At 35.2% G+C, this 25,490-nt stretch overlaps 1 protein-coding gene across 3 annotated transcripts in view; it reads left to right on the top strand.

Moving 5' to 3' along the window:
• LOC149797110 (polyamine-transporting ATPase 13A3-like) overlaps positions 1 to 25,490 on the top strand; it is a 214,818-nt gene that overhangs the window by 126,789 nt on the left and 62,539 nt on the right. For all 3 annotated transcript variants that reach the window (XR_016421772.1, XM_089961780.1, XM_089961779.1), the window contains exons 19-23: positions 803 to 959; positions 3,758 to 3,878; positions 10,348 to 10,472; positions 22,059 to 22,243; positions 24,792 to 24,893. Coding sequence is in view for 2 of the 3 variants with exons in the window: in XM_089961780.1 (XP_089817906.1) it covers positions 803 to 959; positions 3,758 to 3,878; positions 10,348 to 10,472; positions 22,059 to 22,243; positions 24,792 to 24,893 (690 nt within the window). In the remaining variant the exon portion in view is untranslated. The remainder of the gene's footprint in view (positions 1 to 802; positions 960 to 3,757; positions 3,879 to 10,347; positions 10,473 to 22,058; positions 22,244 to 24,791; positions 24,894 to 25,490) is intronic.

Genomic DNA, 25,490 nt, shown 5'->3' with positions numbered 1-25,490 from the left:
AACCACTTAAGGTGTTCGGTTTCATAATGATCACACTTCAGTTAAATTGTAGTGCTGGCGTTCTACATCATCTAGCAGATGTATGGAGCCTGATCATCGGAATCTCAACCATTTATTTCAGCGCATTATTTTGCATATCTAAGTTTGCTATTTAAATAAATGTTGTGGGCAGCTTGCTATCGATTATATCTTGGCTAAATTAGTCCTTGCTGTTAATAGGATTGTCATTGTTGTTAATTTGATTGTCACTTTTATAGAGCTGTAGAGTTCGAATGTCAGCATGAAACAACATCTTTAAGTAGTTATTTCCCCATGATTGTCAGACTCCGCACAATAACACCCATATATTATAGCAGTATAATCATCTAGCCCTTATATCTATGAAACTACTCTCCCCTTTTCAAATGAAAGCTGTGGACATACATTTCCTGGAAGTATTGAGGGTCGGGTGACAACTTATTATTCTGGTCTCAGGGCTTTTACGAGAAATGCAATAAGTAGCTTTGAAATTATGAAAAAGTCTGAACTGGCAAAGGTTGTCACCTAAATACCAGTTTCTTATTTTATTTCGATAAACTATTCCCACCTTGACAAAACAATATCATTAATAGTTATAATGTTGTCTAATATTACAGAAAGACAATACTCTCCAAGAACAGAAAGCTTTTAAATAAAATTTGATACAGTATGCGTATTTCAAACAGGATGTTCTATGATTGTATTCTTCGCATTAGTCACATGCGTATATTGTATCTGAAGATTTTCCTATTTAATAAAACATATCCTTGTTGTATATTTTCAGTCTGCAACAGAAGAAATTGGAATTGTACGACAGTTCACATTTTCTTCAAACTTACAAAGGATGTCAGTCATTGTACGCAAGTTGGGTGGGAAAATGTTTGAACTGTACACCAAAGGGGCACCGGAGATGGTGGCCTCATTGTGCAGGCCTGAGACAGGTATGCAAACCTTTCATATAATGAATTATTCATTCTGAAAGGCCAGTTTATTGAATATGCCTTATTTTCAACATTTGATTATATGTTCATCAACATTTGTAATTTTACAAATGGCTATACACCAGTGAAGTTGTATATAAGCCACAAACAGAAATTTGAAAAATTGACAGATCAGAGTTCAAATTGACTGAACATGAAATTGCAACATTGTGTTCATTTTACATTGTACAAGCTATGTTAGGCGGGATGGATAAGTTATTCTTCTGATTGCTATTTGTGTCAGTATAGCAGAACATAGCAGAACACACAAAATTGCACGACTCACACTAGACAAATGGGTGAACTAAACAAGCTGTTATATCCATCTGAAAGTCGAGATGATACAGTTGATGATGTGGATGAGTTCATTAAACCACAAAATAAATTATTAACGAAGCAAGTGACTGAACGTCGTGTCTTTTATATCCAGTAATGGCATTATGACAACGAACGCGATATATGCAGATCATTTAAACAATTGTTTTGTAGAAATATCCTTAGTAATTTACAAATAGAATGTTTCAGACAATGAACCATGCTCTTCAGACTATGTACAAAAGTAGTATTGAGTTTAAAGCAAAGGGGTTTCCCGTCTCTCTGGGACGTCCCGTTTCACAAGTCAATTTAAGTACTAAATAAATATATGCAGCTGCGGAGGCTGGGTTTTAGCAAAGAAAAAAAAAACAGAGCCTCAGAGCCAGTAACCCAAGATGACGAAGAAGCCTTATTTCTTATTTTCTGCTGGTGTAATTGGCTCCGCAATGCTGCTGCATTGATTTCAAGCACAAGTTACACGCGTCATGTACCAGTGATGCCTCTCGACCGACAAATCTGTCCCCATAATTTTTTTTTGTTATTTAGTTGGTTGCTGTTAACAACTGTTATGGCGTCAGATTTATCGGTTTAAGATAACTCCAACAAAGTGCATCCAAATGACAGTGCATGAAAGAATATATCATTTTTAGCTGGTAATAACAATTTCATTAAATATGCTTAGCATTAAGCGTCTTGAATTTCCTCAAAATGTGCTTTCTTTGTTATTTCAAATAGTCAGAGTTACATGATCCACAATGTGAAATTGTAATGCAAATCTAGACAACATTTCCGCGAGAAATCACATTCCTATGGAGAATTTTAATGCACTCCAAAACAAGATGAACTTGATATTCCCTAACAAGCAATATTTAATCCTGCGTCTTCATGAGAATGTCAGTTAAAAGAATTCCATATTTTTGCAACCTTTTGATTCTAAACGGTCAACGTCAGAACAGAAACACACGTGCAGCTTACTTCAAAGACATTCCCTCCTGTCACATGTACGTCATACGGAATCAATCCAGTTGGTAACTCCAGTCCATCACAACAATATAAGAAGAATTTAGTTTAATTGACAGAAAAACCAAAATCGCTCCATTCCAGAGCAACTGTTAAAGTTGTTCCAAGACAGTATGACCTCGAATTTAGATTTTAAGTAATCAAAATGAGATTTTGTTTTTGAAATAAATGAGTGATCACGTGGTATTCCACCGTGTTCAATGGTTACTGGGTGGGGTTATGTGCACTTTGATATTGTTATTTTCTACATTTTAAAACTGCATATGTGTATTTGCTTTGGACTCTAGCAGAAATTCAATATTTTGATTTCTTGTAGTACTATTCTTTTTATTCATTCTTAGGTAGAAAAGCAAATTGAGTATAACAAAAGGTTACTATATTTGTAAAAATCTGAACCCGGTTTTTCTGAGCTATACTGCACTACTAATGTTGTGCAGTATAGTTCAGCAAAATTTCGTTCATATTTTTTCCATACAAATCCAGGGTAATGGAGTATTTGTTAATGCAATAGTCATATTATGATAGGACATGTTTTATGTTAAAGCACATTTAATGTTATAACTATTAATAATGAAATAAAATGAAATATGTTGTATTTGACACAATTAACCCAGTAGAGTGTTATCCATTACCATATCATTGTTGTGAAAGAAACCATATTATAATGAGTCTTATACTGATAAAGCATGTTATGTGTGTATGTCTGTGATTTGTATTTTTAACGTAGATTTACCATTGTTTAAGTCATATCGCTACGATGTCTGCAGTGTGGTAGTTTATAGTGATGTCTAGCACTGGGTCATCATGCCGCAGACATGTAGCATGATGTCCCACCCAGTCACATTATCCTGACGCCAGGCCGACCATTCCCAACACTAACCTCTTAATGCTGAGCGCCAGACGAGGTAGCTGTTAGTGGCATTTTTAAAAGTCTTTGGTATGACTCAGCCGGGGATCGAATCCACAAACTACCGCATTCGAGGCGGACGCTTTAACATAAAGCATGTTATAATGGGTGCATTGTCATGGCGACCAATGTTATAGTGATTATCTTATAGTAATGAACCATGCTCTAATGGGTTTTGGCAGTGATGAACCATGTTGTAAATGTCATAAGTGATGACCATGAGATAATGAATGCCTTGCAGTGATGAATCATGCATAATGGATACGTTGTATTGATGAACGTGGTTTTAATGAGTGTCTTAGACTGATAAACCTTGTTATAATGAGTGTTATGTTGTGATAAGCTGTGTTGTAAGAAGTGCCTTACAGTGGTAAACTATGTTATAATAAGTGTTTTGTAGTGACGAACCGTGTTATAAAGAGTGTCTTATAGTGATGAATCATGTTATAATTTTGTAGTGTTTTGTATTATGACTTGCTAAAACTATGATTTATGTCATCTGATTGTTATGCTTTAGTGCCAGCTGACTTCCAGGAGATTTTGATGGGTTATACACAGCATGGATACAGAGTTCTTGGCCTGGCTTACAGAAGTCTTCCTCAGAATCTCAAATATGCGAAACTGCAGCGTATACAGAGGTACAAACATCACTGAGTGTGACTCGTGATCAGCTTTTACTTTCCGGTTCTCATGTATGCAGTACTGTATCAGAATGATTCATCGAGTCCTATATCGGTATAAAACAGTGGCATAAATCGTAAAAAGGTGTTGAGGTGCATTTTAAATATGAGTTTATTTTTAATTTTTAAATCTATTGATCGTAGACCAGAGGAGTTTATACACTGGTTTGTCATGGATTAGTCTGTCCATCATCTGTCTTCTTTAATAATATTTGTCATTACTGCACCTAAATTACTAGAAAGATTGCCACAAAACTTTATATCCACACACTCATCAAAAGGTCTGGTTGGTTATGGAAAAAGCTGGTTCCCTCTAGACATCCAGTATGGCCACCATGGTGACTATATTGAAAATCATGTTATCACTACTCTCATACTTAACTAAAGGGCATATTAACATAGGATCTCAATAAATGAACTGATGTATAAATGGTCCTGATTGAAGATGCTGAAAATCTGTCAATCGTGGCCATCTTGAAAATACTGTTATCTCTACTATTATGCTTAACTAGTGGCCATATTGACATACGGTTTTCATTAATAGATTTTGTATGATGTCTGGCTGGTCCTAAATGAAGATGCAGTCAAACTGACATTATATGTGGCAAATTTGGTGGCCATCTAAAAATCGTGTTATTCCAACTTCTTTTGAACTGAATTGACATGGAATTTGCGCTCAAACGGTTCTTTTTGGTGTTTTGCTGGTCACAAATACAATACGTTTTTGATCTGACATACAATATTTGTGCTATGGTGATGATCTTGCAAAACAATCCTGCTACTGCTTCATATTTATTTTTATCTGTAAAATAAACAATGGGCGGGGGAGACGAATTCGGTATGTTTGTCTGTCTGTTAATCAGCCTGATTTCATTTGCTGCTTGGTACTGAAGATATTTTGGATTAGTTCATTTGTCAATGCTCTGCATCATATTTAGCAGGGTTATAGACCTAGGTTATTGGACCCATATTGGAGCATACTTTCTCAAAATTGTGCCCAGGATGATCCCCCAAGAACATTTTTCCTTGCTTAGTAAACACTATCAAAAATCTGTTTTCAGTTTTGTATACATAAAGGCAAACCGTTTTAATCAAACCTCATAATAATGTGCGTTAGATGCTGCAAGGCATGCACTTGTACGAATCACAAAACCTTTGCACGAAATCATGCACTTTGTTGACCAGTGACGTGTGGGAACTCATGCAAATTAGTTTCAAGCTGCGCATACAAATATATATTCTGCTCAATATATTTTGTATTAGCCATTCACCTTTAAAATGCTTGCCACGACATAAGTCAACCCGGTATAAGTATCGTAGTGCTTGTCACAACGTGGCTCTTTATTTTTTTTTTTTTTTTGATTTCTTGACCTTGACATAAGCATTTATTACAAATAATTTAATTGGCATTTTTGGCACTTTGGGCCATGCAACAAGATTTCTGTCGTAGTGACCTTGCATCAAGGACGTTTCACATATATAGTTTTAAAATACATGTTACCCAGAAACTTTTGCATTTTATGTGTATGTGGTATGGTCAAAGGCAAGATACTGTCAGGCGGAGCCCATCCCTCTCCAGACTGGATAACCACAGCCGAAATCCACTGATGTAGTTTGGCATGCCCTGGCCCTGAGCACATGGTCGTTGAGCTTATCTTGGAGCCATTCCGCCCTAGACGTTGACTTTATCGAGGACGACTTCCGCCCAGTGATGCTGTGCTATCATCACACTATTTTACCCATAGTTGGGGGACTCGTGGGTCGGGAGCGTCTTATTCCATCACGTACGGATCCAATGGACCTATACAGTTGCCCATATCCAAGATCCAAAGTCGCTGCAGCCTTACAAGCAATGATAGGTGGTAAATTTGCACCTTTGATAACCCTGGACAGACAAGACACCGACCTCGAGTCCTTAACAACCACATTCAATGCAGCTGTGACTAGCACAGCTAGCGAGATCATTGGCATATGTCGTTGAACAAAGAAACCTTGGGTTACAACAGATGTCCTTTAACTATGCAAGAAAAGAAGAGAACTGAAATAGGGAAAGAGAGATCATGAAGGAGCTAGAAAATACAGAGAGATAAACAACATGATCAGCAAAAGCACGAAAAATGCAAAGGAATCTTGGATAGAAAGATAATGCTGCAAAGTTGAAGACAGTCTGAGTAGAAATGACAGCAAAATGGCATATCAACTGGTGAAAGATCTCACAACCCATACACAAGGGAACCTGTGACCACCATCCAAGACAAATCAGGAAAATGCCTCACAGAAGATCAAGAGATCCTCAAGCGATGTACAGAATACTGCTTAGAATTGTACAATCATAAGACCCAAGGAGATCCAGCAGTACTTAATTGCCCTCAGGCAGATGAAATTGATGATAACCCCATTGTTCATGAAGAAGTAGAAATTTCAGTCAGGTCACTAAAGAAACGAAAGACATCTGGCGTTGACAACATAACTGCAGACCCGATTCAAGCAAGAGGATAAGAGATATTAACAATTCTGACAACAATCTGCAACAAGATCTCGCAGACAGGAGAATTGCCCATCACATAGACTCAGTCCTTTGTCATCGTGCTCCCCAAAAAAGCAAACATACAGATCTGCCAAAACTACAGAAACATCAGTCTGATCAGTCACCCGAGCAAAGTCATGCTGAAGATAATTCTCAACAGACTAAAGCCTCAAACAGAGAAAATTATATCTAAAGAGCAGGCAGGCTTCAGAGCTGGAAGGAGCACCACAAAACAAATCTTCAATCTCAGACTTATTTGCGAGAAATACCTTCAGCATCAGCAGAATCTAAAACACGTCTTTATAGATTTCAAAACGGCCTTTGACAGGGTATGGCATGCGGCATTATGGGCAACTATGAGGAAGTACAACATCAACTCAAACGTGTTGAGCACCTCTGTGACAAAGCAACCAGTACTGTCCTCATCAACGGCAGCAGAAGAGATTGGTTTCGAACAACAGTTGGAGTCAGAAAAGGATGTATACTGTCACCTACACTCTTCAACATTTTCCTGGAAAGGATCATGGATGATGCCTTGCATGACCACAAGGGCACTGTCAAGATCGGAGGAAGAACAATCACCAACCTTCGCTTCTCAGATGATATTGATGGTTTAGCAGGAGATGAGAAAGAACTGGCCGACGTGGTTGAGCGCCTCGACACAACCTCCACAGCATACGGTATGGAGATTAGCGCCGAAAAAAACAAACTGATGAATAAAAACACCAACGGCATCAGTACAGAAATAAAGGTCAGCGGACAGAAGCTGAAAAGAGTCACAAGCTTCAAGTACTTTGTATCCGTTATCACAGATGAGGGCTCCAAACCAGAACTACTTTGCAGGATTGCCTTGACAACAGCAGCAAGAACAAGGCTGAGACAATTATGGAAAGATACCAACATTGCTTTTGGTTCCAAAATCAGGCTGATGTACTCGATTGTCATATACATCTTTCTGTATGCTTGAGAAACATGGACGCTCACATCAGATCTACAAATAGGCATTCAAACCTTATAAAGGAGATGCTACCGCAAGATCTTGGGCATCTCATACATTGACCATGTAGCCAACGAAGAAGTCCACAACAGGATCCAACCAGCCATCGGTTCCTATGAAGACCTCTTGACTACTGTAAGAAAGCGTAAACTGAAGTGGTATGGTCATGTCTCAAGATCATCTGGACTGGCAAAACCAATCATGCAAGGTACAGTACGAGGGTATGGAAGAAGAGGCAGACAGAAAAAGAGGTTGGTAGACAACATAAGGAGTGTAAAGACATGGGATTCGGAGATTCCCAAATGGCAGTAGAGAACACGGAAAAATGGAGAGAATTGGTTGTAAAGTCAACTGTGGTGCCCCAACGACCTCTTGGGTTAAGGGTTTGATGATGATGATGATAACTAGAAAACCCAAATGACTGGTTCCAAGTGTGGTTCATCTTTGCATAAAAATGATTTCATTTGGCAAATACTGACTGATGATAGTGATGATGGCAATTTAATTTTAAAGTTTTGAAGTATCTGAGATTAATGGAGCAGGGAAATTTTAATGGAGGTAACAGTGTGTGATTTTTCTAATACAAAAATGGTGTTAAATACTACTCTGATATTTTGGCTGGATGGACAGACGAAAAAGACATGCTGGTCAACTCTCAATTCAAAATTATATGTAGAAAGCACAGAATAACAACAAAAATTAAAATACGGACGATATAAAAGTAACAATTTCATTTCTCAAACATTTTAGCCCTGTGGGATCTTGCGCTACAAAACATATCACCCTATAAGTGTGAAGAGATATTTTATATAAAAAAAGAATCTAAAATTGAAATTAGGCAGTAAAGATAATTGTTTGATCAAAATATCTTTGTCTGAACAAGCAGACAATGACATTGATGGACTAAAATCCTAATAAGCATTGTTGAACAGATAGTAAACTTGGCAGAGTAGTCAGCAAAGTACTGATTCAAGAAAGTGAATCTTTGGCAGAAATTGTTAGAATCAAATCTGATTTTGGAACAGAAGTATCCAAAAGACAATACCTATGAACTGTGGAAAATTGTACCGAACGATTAAAAGAACAGTTTCCAAATGTGTTCCAGCTGGCTATGCATAGAGAGGTAAGGAACAAATTAAGCTCAGGTAATATGAATGTGTATACAACTAGAGACTACATTTAAAGATTATGATTTCAATAGTGCTCTAACAGAGTGGATCACGAAGAAAGATGGATGAATATTGAAGTGTTAGGTAAAAATTGAAATATTGTGGTTTCCTCCACCCTCTCCATTTTGTTATATTCCTTGCTTATTCTTGGGACAAAGGGACAGCTACCCACTTTGAACAAATCCTGACAGCATCTCTGACATTCTGTCATGCTTTTGGCAGCAGTGGCTCCCATAGAGGCTTCATAAACAACTGTCAAAAACTTCACTGATCAAGCTTAGTAAAAATGCTGCCAAGACCATGACTACCTAGACAACGGTGTGGCTCCTTTAGCAACATTTCAATCGATATTCAACTTACCTATCATCACGTAACCAATATTTTTAATCAAACTTGATACGGTAATGTTTATTAGGATATACTAGAAGTGTGGTCAATGTGGCTCTTGTTGCAGTGATGTGGCTTGAGTAGCAGTCTTGTGGAAAGGGTTCCATGCCCTTCTGATTTTTTAAGAGATCCTGGAATCCAACTGTAATTTAAATTCAGCAAAAATATCCTTGAAAATATCATTTTTGTCATGAAATGTCCTGGAATTTGATATTAAAAAGCTAAGCTAAACATTTTGCAATAAAATATTATCACGTTTTTTTGATACCGCATCTTGACAATGAACGATTCTGCAGCTATTGTCTTAGTACACCGGTAGCCATGGTTGAGTTTGGTAACTAAGAGATTTTTACACACGAACCTTCGACTGCAGTATTGTCTTTAATCAGTATATCAGACTTAAAAAATGACTTCTGAAATTTGTCATTGTCACACTAAAATCTCCTGCAAAATTCTTGGAAAATAAAAATCATTTTGATGCAGCAACCCTGTGAAAGCCTATTTATAACTTTTTGTCCAGAACAGTAAGTTTTCATAAGACATGCTGTATCTAAGTGGTTTCAGGGGTGGCTCCTATAACAACAGCGTGGATTCCATAGCAACTGGGCAGACGGTATGTCAAATATATTCATCTCCCATCGGATATGGCTATTGTTTCTAATATTTCAGCTGTTTTAGTTTTTAAATCTTGTTATTGAAACCTGTCTTTCAATATCAGACTTAATGTGATATGAAGAGTCCTAGCATTAACGCATTTCACATTCATGCACAAGATCCCAATGCTATTGATATTGTTGCTTTAATACCATTTTTCAGCATGTTAAGCCGGCTATATATGGCCACAAATATAACTAGTGGAAGAATAACTGGGAAAAGCCTGGTAAGAACCACAAACCCACGGGAAAGTATTGGCAAAATTTCGCACATACCTACATTGGCCGAGCTTGCGACTCTGACCCATGCAGAAATTTGTAAAATGGCAGTGAAGGTGAGACCTTTATACCACTTCGCCACCTGGGATCCAAATCACAATGCACCATCTAGGCTAGCTGAAGTTACACGCACTATAAACACAGTTTAAACATCAGATATCACTAATTTCAGCCAGAAAACTGGAAATTATCCTAATGTCTCTTTCAAATCAAGGCACCTGCCACATTACTTAAGTTGCCTTTAAGAAAATTGTATGCACGTGAGGAATATCAGGTTCATCTGGGTCTCTTATTTTTATAATGGATTCTAGATTATTGGATAGGGAGATATGATTCAGATGCTTAAGCCCACTATATGTAGTACATTTATGTTTTAGACTTCTTTTTTAACATGGCCACTATATACGTTATACAGGGAGCAGGTGGAGAAGGATTTGGAATTTCTGGGACTTCTAGTGATGGAGAACAGACTGAAGCCCACTACCGGGTTAGTCATTAAGCAGCTGAGGGATGCCAACATCCGTACTGTCATGGTTACAGGTAAAGCTACCAGGGTTAGAGTTTATTTGAATGATTACTTATAATCCTCGACCTGATTCATAACCAACTGATTTGTGGGACTTGAAAGTCCTTGTAAAATTTTAAGAACTGTTAATGTCTTGTTTTATGGGGCCGACTTTCATAAATTTTTAGACTGGGTCCAAGAGAAAAAAAGCTTAGGTCCAACATTAAATATACACCTAATTCAAACATATTAGATTCTTCAACTTAGTGCACGATACTTGTGCAAATCAGCATAATGCATGAGCTCTACCACAACCGCTTTCAAAGTACTTGATATGGCATCATCTTAGCTAGTATAGTACAAGTGACATAGCGCATGTACACGGTCTAAGTTATATGTTACAGCTACGGGTGCCACTTGGAAAATCGGATTACACATACCTTTAAAGGGAGTTTATTCACTTTATTTCGAGGCGTCTCCATCCGAATTTCATTGAATATTATTGTATTAATTCCTCGAAAAATGCTTAACGGCAAATTCAATGATAACATACTTCGACATTTTTAGGCATGGTCAAGCAAGCGGGGTGATCTCGTTTAAACCGGTTTTATCGCGTGCTATGAATAAGAGAGAGCGCGTCTGCGGTAGGGACAAAGTTATAACACAAACATAATCAGAGATGCGACAATATTGTCATTTATCAACAAAACCTAGGGAAACGCCTGCAGTAAAAAGAATTGGCACACAAGTCCAAAACATTGGAGGCAATAAAGTATATGTGTTTATACCTTCTGTATGATATGGCATACCTTTTATTTCAATTCGTACATGATACCTATTTTTCCCATACAAGGGTGTGTTTTCATTGATGTAAAAGACTCATAAGATTGCTGTCAATTCAGATTTATTTCAGTTAAATTTTTCATCATGCTAAATTATGATTTGGAAGAAATGTCATATATAGATTCTAAGAATAACGCTTATTGTCTATTACTTCTCTATCCCATTCATAGATGAGCATCCATACAGGAGATGATTTAAGATTCACGAGATTTCTTATTTTCACGCGATCGTACACTTACTTCCCCCTAGTAACAGAGTAATAGTTCAATCTAGTATTTACTTTTTTAACCTAGTGTGCCGCCAAACTACCATTGTAAAGGTCCATAGAGATCGATAATTTTCGTCTGGAATTATTGTCATGCCAAGTAATTTGTAAATGACTCAAAACTCATGATTGAATAAACTGTTATAATCATATTACGATTAAATTTTAAAAATAAAATTATATTTTAAACTTATTTCAGTCAACGCGCTTGTATGACCCGTGTGACTTGTACATTATTTTAATAATTTGTGAATGATGGTTGCTTATCTGCCGAACCTTTTAATTCATTCACTAAAAATCAATTGTCCTGAGGATAGTTTTACATAGGACTGTTTATAATGTATACATACTATATGCTTTAGATATGTATACTGGCAGTAAAATAAATGTATGTTTTTCCATAAGATTATTAAAAATTGTGTTTATCAAAGTACGAACATATTTGGGAATTAGGGAGTCAAAAATTTTGTTTTCGCTTGACACGTCATATTATGGCAGGTATGGTATGGATCCATTTAGAAATTGTAGGGCTTGTCTAGGTCCGTATGAACAAGTGTATTGTTTTCTACAGAATCTGCAGTTTTGAAAATTCTTTCAAATTTTAAGGTACCCGGCTGTAGAATTTCCATGGTATTCCATGAAAAACTATAAAAAAAGCATGGAAAACTCTAGCATGGAAAACCATAGAGTACTTGGGGTAATATTCCAGGCTCCTTCCAGGGAAGGCTGGAAAACCCTGGAAAATAAGACACGGGAAAGCATGGAATATTGGCATGGAAAACCCTGGACAATTCTAGCATGGGAAACCATGAAGTATTTGGACTAATATTCCATGCTCCATCCAGGGTAGGCTGGAAAACACTGGAATATTGGCATGGAAAACCCTAGAAAATTCGAGCATGGAAAACCTTGGAGTATTTAGACTAATATTGCAGGCTCTCTCCAAGCTATGGTTGAAACTCCTGGAATATTGCATGGAAAATCCTGGAATATTGGACTCGGTAAAACTTTAATATGGCTGGAAGACAATTAAAAAAAATCATGAAAACAAGACATTTCCCTAGAAAATAATTTTCATTTGGTTGAGACCCTGGCAGTATCTCCCTCCCATCTGTTAAAATCACTATTAGGTGAAAACTAGAATATTTGCCATTTGAATTACATCCAGTGCTCGAAAGGTCTCATAGCCCAAGGCAAGGGGTGTTCGTCGCCCGAGAAAACATCGATCATGCTGATGAATTTAATTCAAGATGTTGGAAGACTGGTAAATTATTAATACATACCCCCTTTATGCCACTTCCCCATACTTTTATTGAAAGCGGTATGTTATCTATGAATGGGGAACATATTGTTTGTGTTAGTGTTACTGTACTTAGTACTCACGTGGATTTAACATAGATGTGATTGTAAAATACTGTTTTGGATAGTTATGTGCCAGAAACAAACCAGAGCCAGTCTAGTGGAGAGAGGAACACTTCCGGCAATTGTTGCAACGATTTTTGGCTGTATAATGCCAGCCATTAAGGCTAGCGTGTATACATGACAAGCTGTTAACTGATTATTTTGTTGTAATCTAATGAGTTTATGTAAATGCAGAAACTTTTTAATGTATTATAAGTAATAAATTAGTCAAATGTGGTTGTGTTGGCTTTTGAGTCTTTGATTTAAAAAAATCGGCCTACCTTGTGATACCAAGGAAAGACCTACTAAAAATGATTTTGGCAAAAACCTTGAGCAAGAATTCTGCTTTTTATGGTCTTGTTTAATTCCTATTGCGGTGTTCAATATCTGTCGAGTTAAAAATTATCGAAAAATAATTCCGCTATATCTTGCTTACGCTTACACTAATGAAATACTGTCTAAACAAATTAAGTGCATCAATCAATAACCTTAAAAGTGGAAAAGGAAACTGTATAGAAGTCAAGACATGCTTCCGATACTAATGAACATAAACAGCGTCGATCCACTGAGTAAGAGAGACATTGTTAGAGCAATTAGACAGTAGGTGAAGTCAGGACCTAGAGGGAAACATGGCTTTAGGTGAAAATGTTCGAAATTCAAATAAACATACGAGTTAATTTAATATGATTTTGTCTTCATTTTTTCGTATTTGAATTGTAGCAGCTGCAACGACTTTTGAAAACTAATTCTGAAAAAAGGACAATTTTGGACATATGGTAATTGCATTCAGGGCTAAAATAAGGAGTTTAAGTCATAGCTTGATATTTGTTTAAGTCATCTGAGCTCTGGGAGTCTACTGTTTGTTTCTCTGACCGCAGTCACATTCAACCACCTGTTCAAAACAAATCTTCTCAAAATAAAATCATGCATCATCCCCTGTTTCTTTGTGTATGATTCAAATAATATGCACTGAATAGATTACAATATGTACTATAATATATTATCCTGAACAAAATTATATTTACTTCTTCTGCAGAAAAATTTCAATTTGTTTTTTCACTTTGAAAATTGCTTCACAAGTATTATAAACATTTCCAAGTGTTATTTATGATCATTCTTTTAAGAAATCCTGAAGTTTAGCTTTACCATCGATTTTGCCTGGGCTACATGTCAAACGATTGGTACTTTAGGTTACATATGTAAAAAAAAATGAGCAACAAAAAGTTATTTACTTGAAACTTCGATATAGAATAATTTCAATCTTGTTTAAAAAAGAAGTAGATGCAATGACCTCTGAACAATTGCCAAATCTGATGCGTGAAAAATCCAAACCACGGAAATTAGAATATCAAGCTTGCGTGCAGTTTGCTAATTTTGTCAATCTATTGTCGACAACCGACATCAATGCATTGAACATTGTGGTTTGGCGGGCGCAGCCGTAAATAATAATGATCTGCAAAGTTATAATTTCAGTGATTACATGGAGCAATATTACACAATCTTATCTAACATATTAAGTCTTACGTGAAAGCAACAACATACACATATATAGGCCGAAAAGCCAACAAACTACTTCCTCAAACAGACAAAATGTGATACAATATTGATTTAATCATCAACATGATAGCTTCGTTACTTAAAATTATTTCCAGGCTTCTAGGATCAGTTGCTGCACATGTATTTTATTTTTGGGCACACCTTCGACCTTTAGCTATTATAATCTAACTGCCTCTGGTATGTTCTCCACCCAAAATGCCTTTTCGGAAACATTCAAAAGCTTTTATATGTTTGTGCACCCACTCCTGATATGATATGTTGTTTTTCCTTTAAATAATCAAAACGAATCGTGAGAAAAACCTTATTTAGTTAACAGTTTTGCTGCGGAGGTTTCTCTTAGAGTCGTACTCCACATGTATTGGTACCGTTTGCAATAAAATTTCCCGAATTCACGAGCTAAATTGTGGCGGTACAAATATACCAAAATGGAGCTTTTTCAACACGAGGTTCTCATGGTAGTTCTGCCTACTAATACCTCAAACGTCTTGTGTGCATATCTCGATGTTCATAAACCAGTTTCCAGAAACTATAAACAAGGGAAATAACTGCCGTTAAGAGCTCGATACCGAACTAGGCCTCTGTCGCGGAAAACCATATTTTATCTTACGTGATTTTATAATTTGATTTCCTTTTCAGAACGCAAACTTAATTCATTATACAATGTTGATGGAATGAGATGAGTTTGTCTCAAAGAAAGCAAAAACTATATATATTTTTAAATTTGTATTCAGTATGAAAATAAATATTCCCTTATACTACTACTAATACTACTACTACTAATACTACTACTACTACTACCACTAATAATAATAATGATAATAATAATAATCACGATCATCTTAATGATACTATTTCACCTTATTCACGACAACAATTACAGTAATAATAACCGGGACATGTATAAGATGCATGATGATAAGAGTAAAAGATTCAGATCAATATACACTTTTAAAACAATCACTGACTCCCCCCCCACCTCTTTTGTAAAAATACTGTTTATTTAACCATTGCTATTTTATGGAACTGTATAATACAGGAAATAAAATCATATTTGCCTACTTACTTTAAATCTCTAAATATCGTGTTTATTATTATTATTATTTTTATTATTACAATTATTATTAAATGTTTTTATATGTACCATCTTCAGAAATGTATAAATATGGTAGCATTAAATGTAAGAATATGGAATTATTGGAGATAAAAATAATCTTCATTAATTCCATTGAGGGTATAGTTAACATAAAATTATTTTACATTTGCTACTTGAAATTGCTTAAAATGTTAAGTTTTTGTATATCACTGCTTAAGATGCATTGAATAAACTGTGCACTTAAATATTAGAATCTTGTACTTGAGGAATATTGTATTCCAGTAAAATGTTTATTTGACATTAATCGGGATGTCATGCCGTATATCCGAAATTTGCATCGAAAAGGTAAGTCCAAACTGCTTATGTGGAACACTCGTGTGAAAAAATCCAACTTAGAACAAATTTATTATGTGTCAAATTGAAATCAAAGTCCAAAATCTGCACACTTAAAAATTTGCTTAGATTTTCCAGGGCTCACGAGATTTAACAAACTGCACACATGAGCTTGCAAAATCTACCCTATTTTCATACATTATTAACATGGTTCTCATGTGCAGTGCATTAGAAATTCATGAGAATTGTTGAAATGTTTTTGCATTGCTGAACCCAAATCAATTTAGCGGAATAAATGAAAAATAATACCAAGTTCCATTCTTGAAAATTGACTAAGTTCTTTTCCAGTGATTTCCATACTGAAATATGTCAAAAGAATTCAAGTCCAAACTGTCCATATTTTTCCAGGGTTTTCCATGCTGTTGATTCTTTTTTCAGGCATGTCCGGACTTTGTAATGGACAAAATATGCAGAGTTTCGATGACAAATTCTGCAAAATATTTCATTTTTACAGCGTTTTCCAGAGTATTCCATGTTTTTCCATGGTATTCCATTCTTTTTTAAGGTTTACTTTGGAAATGTACAGCCGGGTAGCCTTCCATTAAAAATGAATGAACATGCACAGTCATTCCGCCATGAGCAACATGAAACCTATAACATACATTATTATTAGCAATGTTCAATCTGATCATGTGAGCACTTGACATCTAAATCAGTCACTATCCTGTAATTTAACAGAGATTGAAAGCATTTTACCGAATGCACTTATACAACAGCATATATGCATAATTTTGTATTGTGTTAATGTTTATGCTGTTAGATGCAGTATTTAGTCTTCGGTGTTAATGTCTTCGCTGCCTAATGCTGTTTTTTTTTTTTTAATTATATTTAATATCACATCTGTTACATCCAGTTTGTAGTATTTAGTAGCAATGACTCTACTGTTACATGCAGTACTTTCGTATTCAGTGTCTAGTTTCTGCTGTTACATGCAATTTTTTTGGTATTTCGTAGCAATGTCTCTTCTGTTAAATGCAGTTCTAGTGAAGACAGTGTTGTGCCTGTGTCAGAATACACAATCACTGGCACTGTACTGATACTGAAGATAAAGACATGTTTTATGTTCATTATTTAAAAATTACGTATAACATACATTTCTAGAAACATGCTAGTCATTGAAAAAATCTTTGTATCAGAACCATCCCCCTTCATGCCATTATGAACATGTTGAGGGTGTTTCACCTCTATTAGTAAACCTGAGAAATCACTGCATGTAATTATGTACTGTTGACGTTTGGTTTGGTTTGGTGGATCGAAAGACAGATTACATGATCATTCAAAGTTTTGGAAGTTATCAGTTCTGATTCATCATATATGAATCCCGCGTCTTCCAAAGTGCCAGATTAACATCACTACTGACTATCATTTCAAAGTTCTTTCTTTTCTGTGGTAGATTTTCATTTTTCTTGTCATGCATTACGTATCAAATTCACTTCAAGAATTGACTGTACTGCAAATAAATAATAAGTACTAGAATGAATATTATTACCTGCTTCAATCATATGGATAGCTGATGTGCCTTAACGGGTGAATTCACTCAGGCAGTAAACTGGCCATCTTATATTAATTTATCTTTATGTATTCAGCAGGCAAAAGTATGCATCTCATTGAAGTGAAATAATGTCTTCTATTTCAGATTTTTAAGCAGATACACAACATAATGAATCGAAACCCAACTTGGTTTTTAGTTGATCAGGTTTATCATTAACAATTTCTTAGAAATGAAAATCGGTATTTCAGAATAGCGTAGGTCCATAGTTCAGGTATATAAACAAGGCATTGTCAGGATGTCACTTTCTAAGAGCTTTCCAAGAAAGACAATGACATGTCAGGGAGTCGTTTTCTATGAGTTTCCCAGTATGACATACTTAGCATTAAGTGAAAGCATTTTTCAATTTGTGTATTCATCTATAGGTGCAATTTAGAATTTTATTTGATTTTTATCCGGACTCTGAGGAATTGTTATACCTTTTCATAACTTCTTTTTAAGTACCTTCCTTGTGTACACAGTGTGTTTAAATGGAACAGCCTTAATTTGGTAAGCCATCCATAGATGCATGTGAGAATCTATTGTGATTTTTTTATAGCTCACCCGACTGTAAAATTCAATTGAGGTTATGACACACCTCTGTGTCTACTATGTAGTTTGTGTTTGTAAGCAAATGCTATTTGAAACATCTTCACAAAACCAACTAGACCAGTCTTAACCAGGCAGGAAGAACATAAACGTTTATACAAAAGAAGTCAGTCTGCCTTCAGATATGGACGCTATTACTAAAAGGAGGCAATCAAGATAACGTGGGGAGAAGGAGTAGTTTTGTTTCTGACTCAGAATACCCATTTCATGTTAGCAATTATTGATAAAATTTGATGCAAATGGGACATTTTCAGCCATCACTTCATCAGAATAGCGTAATTTAGGACTAAACTACACTGGTAATAAGTTAACTTTATTGACTTCTTTCTATAAGGTTTTGGAGGTTGCAGTTGAAGTTCAATTTATATATGTGTCATTTAATTGCTGGCCATAAACAGATTTGTACAGTCAGTCAAAGCACCCAGGCGATTTGATTGGGCAAGTTGACTGATTACAGCATTATCATATCAATTTCAGAATATTTGCTATAGGGAATGTATATATTCCAGTCTAGGTTTACATTGTGACAAGCTTTTGTCAGTGACATGTGATTTTGGTATGTTTAAGAGTAAAACAAAGGGTTAATCCCCTTTTGATATATAAAGTTAATGAATAATGTATCGCAATAAAGCTTGACTCATTGATTGGTAGTTTGAACTGGGAACATGGTTTTAATCAACATCGTCAATTGTAACCCTCTCCGCCACTACAATCCCCACCTCGCCATAGGGATGAATTTTAGCCTCATACAGTGCTAAAATATGAAGAAATATGCTGACAGCTGGTGCAGTTTTTGATAATAAAACCCATATTTTGGGCACCCTTGTCTAAATTAAATATAAAGTCCATGATTAGTTTACATTAAACGTAGATATTCGGACGCCGACTGGACAGAACTGTATTTATAAAAAGAAGGTCAGTCAATCTTTTTTAAGGTATATATTATTTAAGGACACTTGTCAAATTTAAAACAAGCTTTTTTGGAAAGCTTTATTCTCACAAAAAGATGCATTTACAGCTGTTGCAGCTATTATGACTGTGGTCTTAGACTAGGTAACAGAAAGAAGCAGATCCCACAGGTTTGGTAAAATTGACAAATTATTCCTTAGGTTATAAGTGAAAATTTAAAAGGAATGAACAGTATTGTCAATCAAATCCCAAATAATCCACAATTTTCTATCGCAAATCCAAACGTAGAGTGTTCCAAATGAATTTCAGTATTGACTGTGCTGATGTACCAATAGTGTTGAATAGGTTAATGTTTGGAGTACCAACGGTTTTGATGTCTCATAATGATATAATCCAGAATATCTTTGAATGAGTCCTCAAAATAGTGTTTTACTCCAAAAGTTAATAAGTGATGTGTAATTCAGATGAATAATATAAATGAATAATATAATTTCTCTCAAATTATAACTGAATTCAACTAAAACTGATTCAAAAGACTGATATTAAAATTGGAATAAACTATCTGGTTTACCACAGCCTTATAAAAGAAAATTAAGTCACACTAAAATGAACAGAATGTGAGTCACAAATTCACATCCAGAATACGTCAGATTGGTCGACAAGACCATGCATTGACCTCATATTTTCAGTAAATATCTTACACACGTGTCAAACGTCAGACACGCCAAAAATGTACACTCACTTATGAACTAAAGTCAAGCATAAAATACAAATTAAATATACATAACACAGTAACACATACTTGGGACTAAGGGAAGGCACTTTTGACAAGAAGTAGTGACACAGATGCAATTCAAAATTGTGTATTATTCTCTTATGAACTAATTGTGTAGTCAGAGTGCTCTTGGGATGTTTTTTTAAAGTGCCTTACTGGGTACCATGTACTTCTAAATGTAGCAGCTCGAGGCACAGTAACATTATTTTCTGTAAATTTAAATAAGTTACATGAAAACTTATATGAATTTCAGTTGTTATACTAGTTATAGTAGTACATCCTTTGGTTTAGTAAATGGTCGTGTCGTGATTCGAAAATGTTGGGGAGAGTTTCAAATATAACAGCTTTTGATTTGAAAGTTCCACGTTTTGTAAGCCAAAATGTTACGTTCAGTAGGGGTCATGAGTAAACCTTGCAAAACTTAATTTCATCTGGGAAAATGCTGGAAAAGACCTGGAACTTTCTGTTTCAAAATGTGTCGGGACAGAGTAAAAATAGAAAACCTCTGCATGAAATGACTTCTGCAAAACTTCTGAGTCGAGGTTGATCATATTTGACAAAACATACTTTGAAAAAGTCTTGAGGACCCTTCAGACCTATACAAATGATGCCAGTATGGAATCAAATATGACCACCATTGCTAAACGTGGAACAATCTATTAATAAGTTCTTTTCCAAAACCTTCAAACTGAGTACCTTTGAAATTTATTCAAATGATGCTAATAACCATCAGGTAAGGCCAGTTACTAAATATAGGAAAATATTTAAATGACTTCTCATGCAAACAGCTGCATTTGATGAACTTTAAACTGAATGATCCTGCTGACATTATTAGCATATGTCAGACAGGTAAGCAATCTAAATCCTACATGGGCCTCTTGGTTTTTAATGGCACAGAGTAGTAAGATTATGCTTATGGGTATTTGTTTAGACAAAATGCATCCAATTCTGAAGGTCTATCAAGTTTGTATAAACGACGTTTATCCACCGCCTATCAAGTTGGTATAAACGAAGTTTATCTGCCACCATATGACCATCATTATAAAAATAGCAAACCCTTCATATAAAGAAACACTTTTAAAAACAACTAGACAGAATTTAACCACATTTTACAGTAATAATAGTCCTATTAACACCTTTGAAGTTTGAACAAATGATACAGAATTGCCATCTAATATGGAAACTTTAAAAAATTAGAAAACATTATCAAGGACATTTTTTTTTTTATTCTAAAAGACTACTGAACAATGTTCAATCAAATCTGACAGACGTTTTCAAGCATGATGGGATTCCGGTTTTGCAAAAATGATTCCAATTGGCAGTAAAATATTATCCCCACCTGTAGCATTTAAAATCCTTTCCAAAAACACGTTTCGAAAGAAGTTGAACATAATATGACCATTGGATACAAGTATCCTGACATGAACGGCTTTCATGTTGGAACAAATGATGCAGATCCACTATCAAATATACCTGCAAATGCAAAATAGAAAAACTATTTGAAAATTCGTCTCAAACTTTGTTCAACAGAATTCAACCTGATATGACATAAAGGATGTTAACTTGAAGGTTTTAAAATTTGTACAAATAATATTAATCTGGCACCAAATGCAGCCACCATTACTAACATGGAAGTAAATTTCTTAACAGAATTTAGACAACTCTGACAGAAATCTTCCTGGAATAAAGGTTTTTCAATATTGGAAAAATGATGCTGATGTGCTATCAAAGATAGATAAAGGCACAAAATTAGAGAAACATGGAATCATTTGTTTCAGTAGCATATGTAATTAATGACGATATAAGAATTTTCAAAAGAAATCAACCTCCTAACCCAGATTTATTGGTCAAATGAATTTCATTATTAAGCAGATGTCAACCAAGTGAGTGATACTAGATCAAATAGAGCCTTATGTTGGGTGTTCCTGATACCTGTTTCTTTAACAACTGCTATTTTCAGATAATGAAGCCTTGGTGTTTTTCAGTTTACTTTCTTTTAAAATTCACAACAATCTCCAAAATATATTTAGAAGAATGTAAAAACATATTCTGGCAAATTGCATTGAAACATATGGATTCAAATAGAGTGGATTCGGTGAATTCACTATTTCACACGAGGCTCTAATTTTTGGGGACTCCATTGTCAATACAAACCATAATTTTATAGACAGAATGAAAAATTGTCCTTTTAAGAAAGTCATAGGGTACCTTCCCCAATCCATAAAATTCAAATTGTCCTGGATTTCAGGTGATAATATGCTGACAGCTCTGAGTGTGGCACGGGAGTGTGGAATGGTGGATCAAGAAGAATCGATAATCCTGGTCCAGGCTTATCCTCCTCAGGAAGGCGATATCGAGCAGGATGCCAAAATCGAATACATATATATGAACAGTCAAGGAGATACTTTCAAAGAATCCTGTAATAAATTTAAGGTATAAATTCATTTTTCATGTTTGCTATATCTATCTGTGAAGCTGAGTTCGCACGGTAACCTTGACATGTGTAATTTCAATGTAACAGTTGAATTGTGTCTTTATGTTGTCATAGAAATTGTTCTAAAAACACGTATGCAAATAATTAGATATATAGAGTCACTGAACGATAGCGTTGTATCACCAGCTGACAATAATGTAATGTACAAATCTTGCATAAGTATAAGCAAATATCACTGCACTTATTAGCTTACCTGATCATAAGGCCAAATACGTTTATAGAATGTCCATACATTCATCGTGCATAATTTTGTGTCCATCATTGAATTGTGTGTCATGTGTATGTCCATCTGCTTCTTACTACCTGGCGATCAAGTCCACATTTCTGATCCAGTTTCAGTCAAGGTGAAATATATAGAAGATAAATGCATTGTGTTAGTAGATATATGGTCATATTTCATGAGTAAAGTCACTAGTGTCAATAAAGAATGTTTCTACTTCACGGGTGAAATATTTCCGTATATCTACTCATAAGACATATATTTTCTTTTTATTATATATTTTTTATAAAAGCAAAATCCATTGATTTGCATGAACTCTCTAAATTTTCTGTCGACACAACTAACAGCTGCATTATGTCATTGATAAAACAAGTTCCTGAATTTTACAATAATTTTGTGACAGTGACAAATTACAAAATGAGTGCTTGCATATCAAGCAACAAATTGTGTATTTTGTCAAACTTATGATAGTGTTGTAATGAGAGTTAAAATTTTTCCTTAAAAGTGTTTTAATATACTTAAACAAGACGGTCTTTTTAATATATGTTGTAGACTACAAAACTGTATGGGTGATACGTGTCAATAGGTCGTGTAAGTTTTGTAACTGACAGTTTCCAAGATTCATGCAGAAAGCTCATTATTAAACAGGTACTACCTTGAAGTCTACTATTGTACTGCTTACTCATTTTTAAGTGTTTATTGATGACACCTGATTGATTGAATACATGTATACTAGAGGTTTACTGTCGACGCATGTTTAAGGTATGTAAGTCCTGATGTGAAGGGAGAGGGGGAAAGGGAGGAAATAAAAGAAAGAGCAGAAGAAGAAAGATGAAATTGGCTTAAATTTGCCTGTCATGATTGAGTACTAATGAAGTGATTTTGCATCTGATTGGTTGGCATTGACTTTACACTGGAGGAAAAGTTTGTGATCTGATTTGTATCAAGCAGGAATAAGTGCTTATATCATCAATATCTCAAATGAATTCAGTAGTGGGTGAGATCCATGCATAGTAATGAGGTGGTCATGGATTTGATTAGCTGAGCTTGTTAACAATTGAGTGTCAGCATTTTTCTTTTGTTGTAAAATTTTAATCACATTGGAAATATAAACTTATATAACCGAAATCTTGTACAAGTGCGATATCGAAGAAGTTGCGTGGACCTTAAAGTTTTGAGTTTGCATTTAATTGGCTGAGCTTGTTGCCATTCTGGAAACCATATATTTGATACCATGTTTACAAACCTTCTATTTTTGAATTTTATCACCAATAGCTTGCATGGTTTTTATAATGAGAGAGATCCATGCATATCAATAATTTAATCTTCGATCTGATATTAAACGTGCTACCACTCTGGAAACCATGTTTGTGATACAATTTTGATTAAACCTTGTTTCAGTCAGTAATGAGTAACATCCCTATATATTAATGTGGTGATCTTGCAATCGAATTATCTAAGCTTATTACCCCTCTGAAAGCCATAATTATGATCTGGTTTTGGATATGGCGCAATATCATCACCATCTTGATCAATTTCAAATGTAAGGGGGATCTATACACATTAATAAGGTGAACTTATATTTGATTGGCTGAGTTTGATGCGAGACCTGATGTAATATTCTTGTTCAGTTAGCGTTATTCTCATCAAGATCTGGAGGTTGATGAGCAGGAGACTGCGAATTAAATAAGCTTTTATCATCATAAAGTATTTTTGTCATGAAATAATGACATTGGTAAAATTAGCATGATAGAATATTTGGGTATAGGTAAAATAGCATGTGCTTTTGCAATAATGCACATGTTTGTTTAGAGAAATGGTCAACAGTTAAACGTTTTAAGGAAGGCAAGTAATGTTAAGCCATTTGGGGTCTTTGTGTTTATATGCTTGCCATAAGGCAGAGCGTATTATGTTATGATATCTACAAAACTTATTTCAAAGAGTAGCTTGAATTGTCCACCATGAACAAGTTACCAAACTTTCTTGATGGCTTCAACTTAGGGTAATAAAGAATCCTGTTGATTTTGAGGTCAAATGTTATGGTCCTTGTAGCTGAAAGAAGAAATGTGGTTTCCACAAAATGACAATTGTTATATATCACATATTTTGATACGCTTATGCTTGCAGTAAGGAAGGAGGATGCTGATTTTGGGGTTAGAAGGTGAAGGTCAAGATCACTGACTGGATGAATGGTTTCCACGCAAAAATTTGAGTTGTCTATGAGTGCTTATGAATGAATCTCTGCGTGATGCTTGTATAACTTTCAGGAGAACAAGTTTCCGATGGGGCATGCCCAACTTTACTGCTTTGCTGTGACAGGGAAGTCATGGGATATTTTGCAAAAGCACTTCCCTGATATTCTACCAAAGGTAATGGCATTTCTGTATTTATTAGACCCCTGCATTAAAGCTGAGGTTTGCTTATAATGATCACCATTTATATCTGTCTGTCAATCCTTCTTTGTCAATCTGTTCACATTTTTTGTAATCATCCCCAGTTTCATAAGTAGCTAAAATTTGTTTCCTTAAATTGAGAATTTTGAATATTTATCTTATTTGCTTGACTGGTAACTATGGTTTTTGTACAAAACGTTTAACAAGCACAGGGAATTAAAATACATTGATCAAATTGTGATGTTCTCTTTAAATATTCTTATATTGGGTGAAAGTTTAGATTTTATCTCATTTTAGGTATTCTTTGACTCTTTTGTTTAGAAAGAGAGGTTTTAGTGTGATTAAGTATAAGACTTCCAAGTTATCTTGATATCAGCAAAATATCTCAGTCCAAGATAAATATCCCCCCTCCTTCAGTTAATACAGTCAACCCACTTATCTCAACCTCATTTATATGAAGAACCTGAGTATGTCGAGCGTTTCGGTTTGTTCCTAACTAAACCTTTTTTGTTATGGTAATTTTTGTCTACTTATCTCGCCCCCTGTTAAGTCAATAACCCCGTTATGTTGGGC

This window comes from Sinohyriopsis cumingii, chromosome 6, assembly GCF_028554795.1.
Source record: "Sinohyriopsis cumingii isolate HCF-2022 chromosome 6, ASM2855479v2, whole genome shotgun sequence".
Classification (NCBI taxonomy): domain Eukaryota; kingdom Metazoa; phylum Mollusca; class Bivalvia; order Unionida; family Unionidae; genus Sinohyriopsis; species Sinohyriopsis cumingii.
The sequence above is the reverse complement of the archived record's forward strand: the minus strand, read 5'-3'. Positions and strand labels throughout refer to the sequence as shown.